Source organism: Papaver somniferum, chromosome 2 (assembly GCF_003573695.1).
Source record: "Papaver somniferum cultivar HN1 chromosome 2, ASM357369v1, whole genome shotgun sequence".
Lineage (NCBI taxonomy): Eukaryota > Viridiplantae > Streptophyta > Magnoliopsida > Ranunculales > Papaveraceae > Papaver > Papaver somniferum.
Genome location: NC_039359.1, coordinates 27,961,743 through 27,973,449, shown reverse-complemented (window position 1 = coordinate 27,973,449; position 11,707 = coordinate 27,961,743). Strand labels below are relative to the sequence as shown.

The following is an 11,707-nucleotide window of genomic DNA, read 5'->3' as shown; positions in this document are numbered from 1 at the left end:
AAAGTACACTATACGACTGAGTTCCAATAGGTGTTCACATGACTGGTTATGCATGAATGATGTTCGGTGAGGCAGTTGAAAAACTTAATAGTTTGATAGAAAATTTAGCTAGACTTGGATGTGCACGATTAAGTACTGAAAGGATTCATGGAATTAAGGGTGTATAGTATATATAAAACAACCAAGTACTTTTCTTACACATTGACAAGATCCACTTATTCAATGTTTCACTCTTTATTTTACTATTAGCATCTACTCGTGGTCGGATCAAAATTTTAAAATGCAAAATGTTAATGAAAAGCAATAACATATCGAAAGAATAAAGGGAATTTTAATAGAGTGCCACACTTCCTATTTCATGTTTAAGAAAATGACACCGTTTTTTTCAAAGTTTATTAAATGCCACATTCTTGACTTTTTTCGTCATGTTTTTTTGAGAAAACAGTTAACTGGCGTTAGTATCCGTTAGTGCATATGTGGCATTAAATCAGCAGCGTAAAATAACATTAAAGCCCCTGAATCAGTAACTGGAACGAGTTAGCCAGTGATTGAGCAGAGAGTTAACTCGCGACTCGGTGCAGTCAAGAAAACGAGTTAGCCACTGCATAAACAAGAATGCTACAAAGAACAATGCAAATCAGAAATGCATCTGAGAATATGTAAAAATTAACTTGAAAAGACAATTAACATGTAATCTGAAAATTAGTTCTAACTAATATCATTTTCATTCATAAAGCAAGATTATCCCATCAAAATAAAACTTATTTCTGGTACATATACATGTCCATACCAGAATCAGTGTCAAAAGCAACCAAAAAAACTAACCATCAATTAGATACTTGTCCACAACATATCTAAAACAAACAATAAAGCACACACACTTCTACTTCCTAGTCTTCTTAGCCTTGGTTTGCTTTCCCTTTGTGACAGAAAGATGTTGACTGACAGATCCAATACCAGCAAAATTCTGACTGAAATTTTGATTATCTTGTGTAGATCCATGAGTGTTAGGTCCTGCTACTGGTCTTCCTTAAGTGCTAGGTCCTGCAGATGACTCACCAACAAAAAATGATGTACCTCTGGATCTGTTCACCTTGGCTTTACCCCTTGCAGTGCTACTTTCAGGCTGATCTCTATGTGTGAAGGTGCAGTTTGCAGCATCATACTCAGTGCTTGGCTTGAATCCAGTTTGGTTTTTACCAACATCACCACCAGCACAGGTTCTCTTGTTGTGGCCAGCAATAGATCCACATTTTCCACACTTCCTTTTCTTCACCACAGTTTCAGGTTCATCATAACTTCTCTTCCTCTTCTTTGTTGGTCTTCCAGTTTTTCTCTGATAAGGAGGAGGGTTTACGTTGACGTTCATGGTTTCCTGCCAGAAGAAGAGAAACAAATGAGAAAGTTAAAGTAATGAAACCTTAAAGGGTTTGATTCTTAAATAGGGAAAAGAGAAAAATAAATAACCAATATCTTGAAAAGTAAATGCACCACTTTCAATAAAATTTATAAATCTACCTTATCTTCCCATAACCATTCAGTTATGTCTTCTAAGGGTGTGACAGCATTTGCATATGTGGTCCTATAATACTCCACAGAATAGTAAGGAGCACAATAACTGTTCAATCAATAAAACAAAGGTGTGTCAGTGTACAAGGAACAATAAATAATACAAACCACTTACAAAAACAAAAGTAAATGAATAATACAAAAAAAGTAATTGAATAATACAAACCACTTACTCTTTCCAGTTTGGCCTCAGCAGTTTCAATGCACATACAGCATGTTGACAAGGGAATCCCCTTAGCTGCCATTGCAAACAAGTGCATTGTTTGTCTATAATATTCACTGTGAATATTTTCTTGGTGATCACATTAGTTACCAAATAAACTTGTCCAACCACACTGCCTTCTGTATCAAACTTTCCAACCAAGTCAAGCATCTTATTTATCAATTTAACAGCAGCAGGGACCAAACAATTTTCATTCCACTTAGCAAATTCTTCCCTTCTCTTAAATAACAAACCCATGACTAACTGACCATACATCATGCCTAGTTGGATTATAGGTTTATCTCTCATATTAGAAGCCATGGAATTAAAAGATTCAGAGAAATTGTTATTCATATGCTCACAACAGCTAAGGGGATCAAAATAGGCCCTAGACCAAGTACTTGGATCTTCTTTCCTAAGAGCCAACAACATCAGCTCAAACCCCAGACTGTTACGACACGGGTCATATGCTAGTAACCAACAAAAAAAGATGCGAGTATGTGCTCACCTGTCGAGCAACATCTGATAGATGCAATCTCACATCAATGCATCTCTCATTACCAAATAGGAGCAACGCACTGCCGTAAGAGAAGGAACTGAGTTATAGATTTGAGTAGTTAGTATTTGTTTTTTTTTTTTAACTTTCAAGGATTTAGTTTGATATGATATGGGAGTTTTGCTCACTGCTCCTGAAGCGCCATAAGGGACTGACACAATTTTCGGAATTCAAACACATCCGTTAGTAAACCACAAAATGATATTGTTTACAAAGATCCGTTGGGATCAAAAGTTACCTTACCCGGTGCCAAATTCGTATGTGCATTATCTGCATCAATAGCCAATGAATCTACACCCATAATTTAGTCTTTGATCAAACCCAAATTAATCACAAAATTATCATACAAAACTACCCTAATTCCCAAAATGAAATCACATAAGCACAGAAAAAGAGTATATCAAAGATCAAATATCAAGTAAAATCCTAATCAAGAATCACTTATATACAGACATCCGTTACTGCAGTTGCAAAAATTAAAAAGATACTGTTCCATGACATACCTGCCCTAGAATAAGTATGTGACCGAACCATCGATGGAAGCTATCTCAGAATTTGACCTTATCAGTATCCGTTACTCCATCTCCAACCTTTTTCGTCAATTTCCTTCATTGAAACTCATACTCAATAGCTTGCATTGATGGTTCGTTCACACTAGATTTGCTAAACCAAAAAAATATGGAGCAGATCGTGCCTGTTATTAAAATAGACCAAAAATTTGGATGATGAATTATTACTATCTAAATCGGAGTATCTAATGTCAATTAACCCATGATTCAAAAAAAAGAAAAAATCAATCAACCCAAAATTAGAGAGAGTCATACCGGGATAAAAGATTTTTCGATAGGTTTATTCGTCACTGAGAGTGGGTTTATGCCCGAGACTATCTTATAGCCAAAATTGCTAAGAAAATGCGAAACGGCTGTTTCCTTCAGATTTGAATGATCAGGTCATCCACAGCACACTAACTGGGTTGAATGAGATAAATGATGTCGAAATTTGAAATATTCAACTGTTACATCTGATAAACAAACGTTCAACGGTTGTGATTGAAAGTCTAAAATATTTTTAGGAGCAAATCCTAGAAATTTAGGTTTAGGGTTTGAATGATTATGGCGTCTAATGAGAATCTGTAACGGCTTTGGTATTGAAATTGGATTTGAAATTGAATATTAGACCTGGAAGATGATATTAGGGTGATTTTCATAATCCGGTGGTGTCTGTAATGGCTGTATTATCTCCTCTTGAAGACGAAAATAATGTATTTGTTAACATCTTTCATTAAGTGCCTAAACCGTAACCTAAATTTTAGATCCTCATTAACATAAAGAAAATAATATATTTGTTAACATTTTCCATTAAACCATAACTGTCCTTTAAATGACGAAATCTTTGTGTATCCAAACTATGGAAACTACACATTAGTTTCTTGATCTGGACCGTTCTTTATGGATCCAAACTATAGAGAGTTGTTGATGTAGTAAAACATCATTGTCCCTAAATTGTCTATATAGCTACTCGATCTGGACCGTCCATTATGTGTCCGAACTGTGGAGAGCCGTCGATGTAGGAAAACACCACTGTGCCTTATAATATAGACTAGGGTATGATACGGCACGGGTTTTGGATCATTAATGTTGTTCGTTGTTAGAATGTGGACTTGCTAGCTTATTCGGTGTTTTATCAACAATTTCTTATATAATCATAATCAGGGGATTTTTTTTTACCGGTGATATCGATAAATATGGTTTACACCCTTATTTAGTTTAAGATTTATCTAAATATAAATAATAAACACCACAGATTTTATGTTGTTGCATATTCCTTTTGTACATATAAATTGGCGTGCTTTTCGTTATAACGAAGAAGGCGGAAATTAAAATTGTTACCTTTGAAAATTAAAAGTGAAGGAAAATGTATCATAATGAATAACTAAGTGAGCCAAAACGCGTTAACCATTGTGAAAGTTTTGAGCATAAAAGCATTTCAGCCTCCTGTCAAGAAAATATGTTTCCTCCCCTAAGCCAGATCGTTATAGATCATTTCTCAGCAAACTTAAATTATTTTCTTTGTCAAATTTTCTTTTTTCACCCGACAACATTTCATCATTTTTATTTTAAAAAATGAAAGAAATTTCAAAACATTCGATTGATATTCAGGGAGTTTGAAGTTTGAAATTTCACTTAGAAAAACCGTTTAAAAGTATATCAAACACCATGTAGGAAAAGGGGTAATATGTTGGGTGCGGTTTGACCCACCACTAAACCCGCGTTTTAGCTGAAGGTATTGTTTCAGTCGAGGTGACTTACTATTTTATTTTCAAGATACTATTTAACAACTCCATTATTATTTTATTTTTGAAAATACTATTTTAAAAAAGCAACGGAAACACTAATGTTTTTTTGTTTTCTGTAAAGAATCAATCTAAAAAATAAATAATTTCCAACAAATTCAGTTTGAGGTTTTGGGATACATCTAATTTTCTATTTAAGGTGCACATCTTATAAGACTATTTTTTAACACAAAATATAGCACTCCGAAAAATTGTCTAGATTTGGAGAAAATCAAAATAGCAAATGCAACACTGCAAATATTTAAGAACCATATCCAAGGCGTTAATTTAAACCTTAACCGTGGATAAATTGTAATGATTGAGCAACAAACTAAGAAGACTTCTTGAAGATTGCACACATGCACAAAGAGCCAAGGATTTACAAAGACTATAACTACAGCTGACATTGATATCCCAATCATCTCCCTTCAAACTGATCTGATACGTTTATCGAGGTGCCAACTGCTAGTTCATGTCCTGCTCAAAGTGTATAAATTGGTTAGATTCTTGTGAAATCCTATTTAATACGATAGGTTTGTCATCCTTTATATACAGTAACTCTAAAGAATAATTTTGCATTTCAATAAAACTCTTTACTTTGACCAGAGTTTCGTATTAATGATCAAGAAAGTAACACCTTGATGTAGATTTCCATCTGCATTTCTTTTTACAAAAATTCTTAGTGAACCGTGTGAATGAAACCACACGGAAACCTTAGACGCAACAAACCCAAAAAATGGGACCCCTTACTGTCCTCCGCGGGGCCCACCGAGACCATACAAAAAAAATTGTGAGACATAAAGTGAGATATTGTTTTGGTGTAGTCTAGTTTCTCGGTCTGTTTAGAATCATCCTTCTTTTTAAGTGTTTTATAGACGACCCTCACTTGTTGAGTACCCATTACTTGACCCCATGCAATTCATCTTCTGTATTCGATTTAGCATTAGCTTTAAAAAGAGACAACAAATGAAAGGGTTACAAAAAGGTACACAGTACAAGTTTCTTACATTTTCGCGACTAACAACGCATCTAAACTGATAACCATAGTACACTTCCAGTCAATTTCATACCACTTACGGGTGATCCAACATGGATCTGGCATGGATTCCCTTCGTCAATTTCATGAATTCGGTTGATTGCTTAAGCATCATCCAGACCTTGGACATATTCCAATATCACACCAAACAATGCCAACCTGCATAACACAATAACGGAGTTCCCATGAGTTAAATATGGGAAGAAACAGTCTATATTGCTTCCACAAACAAAGAATAAGAATAACAATCATACCTTGGTCCATCCCATTAGTAAGTATCCGGTCGGAATATTAATATTGCTGCCAATATATTCTTTTCTATATTTAAATGCTCATTAACACAATCAAAGAATAATTTGGAACTTCAAGCAGCAGAGTCAAAACCAACTCAAGGGAACATATCTGACATCTTATATAAGTAGTCACTACCCATGCCTAAGCTTCTAGTATCACCAATTATGCTCGTTAAATGAAAAATTATAAATCAAATCCATATTTTAGTGCAAAAAAAAAGATGATTAGCAATGATATCACAATTTCAAACAGGTGTAATAGAAAATAATTACAATTAAACAGGTGTAAGGGATCAAAAGTGATCATAGACACAAAAACCATGGATGTTGTAGGCAGTCAATATCTATCAAACACAGACACCAGACTATGGATAATAAAATTCTCAGTGTATTGACAATCCTAACAGTGCACAATATAAATTCTGTAAGGAATGACATTTTCCAATCTCCAACATTTTTTGACAGACAAATTTACAAAATCGCTAATGATTTTATTTGACCTGACATTAAATTTGACAAACAACTCCATGGGCATGTCCCTGCAAACAATATCTTTCGATTAGCGCAAAAAGTCAATAGCATGAAGAAAATATAGCAAGTGCCAGAGATGCTTATCCATTAAGTTCTGCAAAACAGATCGTCAATTTCCCAGGATGTATGTTCCGATTGGAGAATAATGATCGTATGAGTAAGAACTTTTGCTTGATAGCGCGTGCAAACTAATAGCGGGTCACTGTGTATAATCCAAAACTAACAACTGGTCACTGTGTCGACGGACACAGAAACACAACCCACTTAAGTAGCAATAGATTTCTTAATATATGAATGTCCGTTTAGATGTTCATTTTCATCTTTGAGCTTAGACATTCTTCAAATTATTTGGTGAAAGTATTATTCAAACCAAAAGGTAAAATAGCGAAAATAAGAAAAAATATTAGTCATAGACACATTGTACTATCCATTGAAACCAAAACTAAAAGGGATTTTTTGTTAAATATATCTAGCAATTTTGAGGTAAAAAAAGTGAAAAATCTACAAAATCCTATAAACCTATAAGACCTTCGTATTTGGTAGATTAAGACATTCCAACAACACCCAAAAAAAAAAATTCATGACAGATGAAGAAAAAAACGATCCAACTATGAAATATAAATAGATTTCTTAATATATGAATGTCCGTTTAGATGTTCGTTTTCATCTTTGAGCTTAAACATTCTTCAAATTATTTGGTGAAAGTATTATTCAAACCAAAAGGTACAACAGCGAAAATAAGAAAAAATATTAGTCACAGGCACATTGTACTATCCATTGAAACCAAAACTAAAAGGGATTTTTTGTTAAATATATCTAGCAATTTTGAGGTAAAAAAAAAAGTGAAAAATCTACAAAATCCTATAAACCTATAAGACCTTCGTATTTGGTAGATTAAGACATTCCAACAACGCCCTAGAAAACAAAATTCATGACGGATGAAGAAAAAACGATCCAACTATGAAATATAAATATAAATTACATACCGTTCCTTTTATTAGATCCATTCAAGAGAAGAAAACATATTAAGGGGGGGACTGTAATGTGTACCTGAAATTATGAGAACTTTTATTGCTCCAAATCTTTCCTTCTAGAACTCAACAAATTTTCCCTTTTGAAAAGTGAGGAACTCTCTGTCTATCAATGGAAAAAATTATCAAAACAGTTAGAAATCCGAAAAACGCAAAACGAAATTCAAATAACCTAATACAGTTTGAATGTAGAATCACAAAAACAAATCTTGGAAAATATATTACTGAAATTATCCGGGATTATAGATTCGTAGGATGGGTAAGCCTTTGGCTGGTGATCTTTCCTATGAACTGAAATTAAAATTTACATAAATTACTTTCATTGGTATGATTATTGATGGAAGGAAAAGAAACGTCTTTGACTTTGTTAACATTGAATGACCGAACACGTTACAACTCGGATAAATTTTATTATGAAATCTGGACCGCTCTTTATATATCCGAAATGTAGTTTTTGGTACACATGGAAAAACACACCTTTTATTGGATAGTGTTAAATCTGGACCTTTATTTATATATCCAAACTATAGATAACCGTCGATTGGTAAAAACCATTGTCCCTTATAATATAGACTATGATATGACCCGTGCTGTAACGGCACGAGGTTATGAATTGTTTTTGTGTTGGTTAAATATTTTTTTCTTGTGAGACTACCAAGAGATGAGCGTGGGAACCCTTGGGGAACTGTAATCTTTCTCAAACTGAATTCGAAGCTTTGATCGAAACTATTAACATCAACCAGATCAGTTTCTTGTTAAATGACGATTAGGATGTCCACATGGATGTACACTGACACATATACAACAGAAAGTATTTTTTTTGGTGATTAAGATATCCAATGTAAGTGTGTAAAATGGGATCTACACCCGTTTTCATTTATGGTAATTGAGATAACCATCTATTCATAGTTGTTGCAAATAATACCAGCAAACTTGAAAACCTGATGTCCCAAGAAGGAACACGTAGAAATTCCAGGTTTGAATAAAAGTAACTTGTCGATTGCATTCCAAATTACAAATGCAGTTCAGCCATCATTTAAATACATTGTCATTTTGTACTAAAAAAAATTTAGTAATTTTTTTTTCGAAATTCAAAATGTTGAATCTGAGTTGGGAATCCTTCTTTCATATCCTTATATCTACATTAATTTTTGGAACAACTAACAGTTTTAAAATATGAATATTGACTTTGTGCTTGTATCAATGTATAATTGGCGTGATTACACATTAGTAATACTTGAACTCATGGTAAAAAAATATCAATCGGTTGGGATAATATAATTTACGGCCAGTCATTTTACGGCCATTAAACGTCATTATTCCCTACAATATTCTAGGTTTGAGAGACGTTATACTGTAATATGAAATCCGTTGATAAAGAATGATAACTATACATTTATGGTTTAAACTAACATATGAAAAACGCCCAGCTTACAGCTTCACCAAAAAAAAAATGTAAAACATTAAATCCTATTGCATTCCCTTGGATATTAGTGATACGAAGCGTCCTTGAATATTTCTTAGGGTGAAAAATGACGTGCGTGATGATATTGCATATATCATATGCCAAATATGCTTTTCCTTGCAAATTAATAATACAATCTTATTGTCTTAACTAAGTAGTGAAAGACTCGCGCTAAATAAAATTGCATATCCAAACAAAAGAAATTTCCCCCTCTAATATGATACGTGTATAAGAGAGTCGCTCTTTATCAACATATGCATTTGAGACCTAGAAGTAAATAAGAGACCCAGTCTAAATATGAATGGTATGAAAACTTGCAAATGGAACTGATATTACATCTTAACCTAAGAGTACATAAGAGGCCGAAAACATCCATAATTTATAATTTGCTAGCATAAAATGAACATGACAATACAATTGAATATTAAAATATTTTTTAAATCAACTTCTATAAAGTGTAACATATTTGTATTAACCTTGGTTACTTGGTATCTTCAATGAAATAAAAAAGCTCAAGTATTAGATGATATCCACATAGTAAAACATGGGTAATGGATCAATTATTAGTCATGGTATCTTTAGATGAAAAATGTATATGAGTTCCTATGCACTAAGCTTTATCTTTAAAAAAAACTCGACAATTACATTTAGTCATCGCAATCACATATGAACCACATTTTCCAGCAAAAATTAGACTTGTACCTTTCTGGAATACCAAAACTTCTTCATTTGCATCAATGATAAAATGCATGCAATGAAGATTTGTGTAGTCCCGACACATATAGATATAGTGACGCATCACACAGAAAAGAAAATTGTATTATTGTATTGCTCCCTAAACCACTTTCTTCATTGCTTAAAATAATCTCTTGAAACCAGAAAATGGTGAGTTTCAATAAGCCAGTTCCGCGTTGCTTGTTTTGGGCTTCTTAAATTTCAGTATTAGCAAGATGGTCGACTATGTATAAAGAATTTAAGATGATCTTTTAAGAGAATAGATATTTTTAGATGTCAACTGCATATAATCATTATTTGACTATGCACGAAGAATTTAAGATAAAAAAAATACTCATTTTGTAAACCATCAAAAGGTAATTAATGTGAAGAAATGTTATTTCAAGTTTCACATGATCCAAAAAAATTGAAGAATAACATACACACATAATCAAGAAACTTTAATCCATTTGATACGAACATGTACACGACTCTAATCCAACAAAGAGTATGAACTCTCTAACAGCAGTAGCAATACAGTTAAAAAATGTTATTTACCGACCTAAGTTAAGTTCATAACAATGGAACCATCGTTTTCTTCGTCATTTATTTTCACTCCATGTAAATCCTCTGATTATGGCCCATATAAGTCAGTCTAATTGGACAATTTCCTGTCCAGAGAAAAATAAAAAAACTAGTGTAAAAAAATAGAAATTAAATGGTATGGTATTAAAAAGAACCTAACATAAGAATAAAAATGAATAGATAGCAATCATATATGATCAGTATCTTTTGACTACAAATGAAAAAACTCGAGATAACAAAATAGTATATTAATGAAAAGTAACAAAGAGAAATTAAACTGTATAAATGACACAAATATTAGGCGCGAGGCACCAAAAAATTAAAGAGAAAAGCTAACAAAAGTTATCTCAATCAAGCAAAACAACAGAGAATCATACCTTGAGAATATAGTTGTGCAAAGGATGAAAAGCTAACAAAAATTAACGAAAATTAAAGAGAAAAGCTAACAAAAATTATCTAGAAAAATTAAACTGCATAAATGACACAAATATTAGGCGCGAGGCACCGTGAATCCATTGATGTTAAACAAAAAATTAAAGAGAAAAGCTAACAAAAATTATCTCAATCAAGCAAAATAACAGAGAATGATACCTTGAAAATAGAGCTTTGCAAAGGATGAAAAGCTAACAAAAATTAACAAAAGTTAAAGAGAAAAGCTAACAACAATTTCTCAATCAACCAAAACAAAAAAAATCATACCTTGAGAATAGAGTTGTGCAGAGGATGAATAGAGTTGTTGATTTAGAATAAAAGAAACGGTTTGACATTACATAGGAGGAATAACTCCCAAATAAATGACATTAAAAATCTGAATTCATTGTTTTAAGTAAAATTAATAACTCCCAAATAAATGACATTAAAAATCTAAAGTAATTGTCTTATCTAAAATTAATATGTGAACTAATCTGAACCCTTCTTTATATGCCTAAAACGTTGATTGAAAATCTTAAATATTTAGCTCAATCTTAGATGAAAAGCTAACAAAAATTAAAGATAAAAGCTAACAAAAATTATCTAGAAAAATTAAACTGCATAAATGACACAAATATTAGGCGCGAGGCACCGTGAATCCATTGATGTTAAACAAAAAATTAAAGAGAAAAGCTAACAAAATTATCTCAATCAAGCAAAATAACAAAGAATCATTCCTTGAAAACAGAGTTTTGCAAAGGATGAAAATCTAACAAAAGTTAAAGAGAAAAGCTAACAAAAATTATCTCAATCAACCAAAACAAAAAAGAATCATACCTTGAGAATAGAGTTGTGTAGAGGATGAATAGAGTTGTTGATTTAGAATAAAAGAAACGGTTTGACATTAAATAGGAGGAATAACTCCCAAATAAATGACATTAAAAATTTAAATTCATTGTCTTAAGTAAAATTAATAACTCCC

At 32.6% G+C, this 11,707-nt stretch overlaps 1 protein-coding gene and 1 long non-coding RNA gene across 5 annotated transcripts; both read right to left on the bottom strand.

Moving 5' to 3' along the window:
• Nucleotides 1-681: 681 nt before the first annotated feature.
• On the bottom strand, nucleotides 682-3,631 carry LOC113347208. 4 transcript variants are annotated; one of them, XM_026590815.1, is made up of 6 exons: nucleotides 3,152-3,631; nucleotides 2,831-3,021; nucleotides 2,566-2,618; nucleotides 1,743-2,478; nucleotides 1,519-1,618; nucleotides 691-1,375 (listed from the first exon to the last, which is right to left on the bottom strand). In XM_026590815.1, the coding sequence occupies exons 4-6, from the start codon at nucleotides 2,201-2,203 to the stop codon at nucleotides 1,031-1,033; spliced, it is 906 nt and encodes a 301-aa protein (XP_026446600.1). In that variant the 5' UTR covers nucleotides 2,204-2,478; nucleotides 2,566-2,618; nucleotides 2,831-3,021; nucleotides 3,152-3,631; the 3' UTR covers nucleotides 691-1,030. The 4 variants fall into 4 exon arrangements, 3 of the variants coding, with proteins under 3 accessions (XP_026446600.1, XP_026446601.1, XP_026446602.1); XM_026590816.1 differs by having other exon boundaries at nucleotides 2,571-2,618; XR_003358814.1 differs by having other exon boundaries at nucleotides 682-1,375; nucleotides 1,743-1,911; nucleotides 2,280-3,021.
• A 1,606-nt stretch (nucleotides 3,632-5,237) lies between these two features.
• On the bottom strand, nucleotides 5,238-6,455 carry LOC113353074. Its single transcript, XR_003361064.1, has 2 exons — nucleotides 5,950-6,455; nucleotides 5,238-5,854 (listed from the first exon to the last, which is right to left on the bottom strand). It is a non-coding gene; the product is annotated as an uncharacterized LOC113353074 (long non-coding RNA).
• Nucleotides 6,456-11,707: the final 5,252 nt, after the last annotated feature.

Bases quoted from the DNA above. Each gene is read 5' to 3' on its own strand.
- LOC113347208 (XM_026590817.1), bottom strand. From the start codon at position 2,203: ATGTTGTTGGCTCTTAGGAAAGAAGATCCAAGTACTTGGTCTAGGGCC. The intron at 1,619-1,742 runs GTAAGTGGTTTG...TTGATTGAACAG, and splicing joins CTGAGGCCAAACTGGAAAGA to TTATTGTGCTCCTTACTATT. The intron at 1,376-1,518 runs GTAGATTTATAA...TTCTTCTGGCAG, and splicing joins AATGGTTATGGGAAGATAAG to GAAACCATGAACGTCAACGT.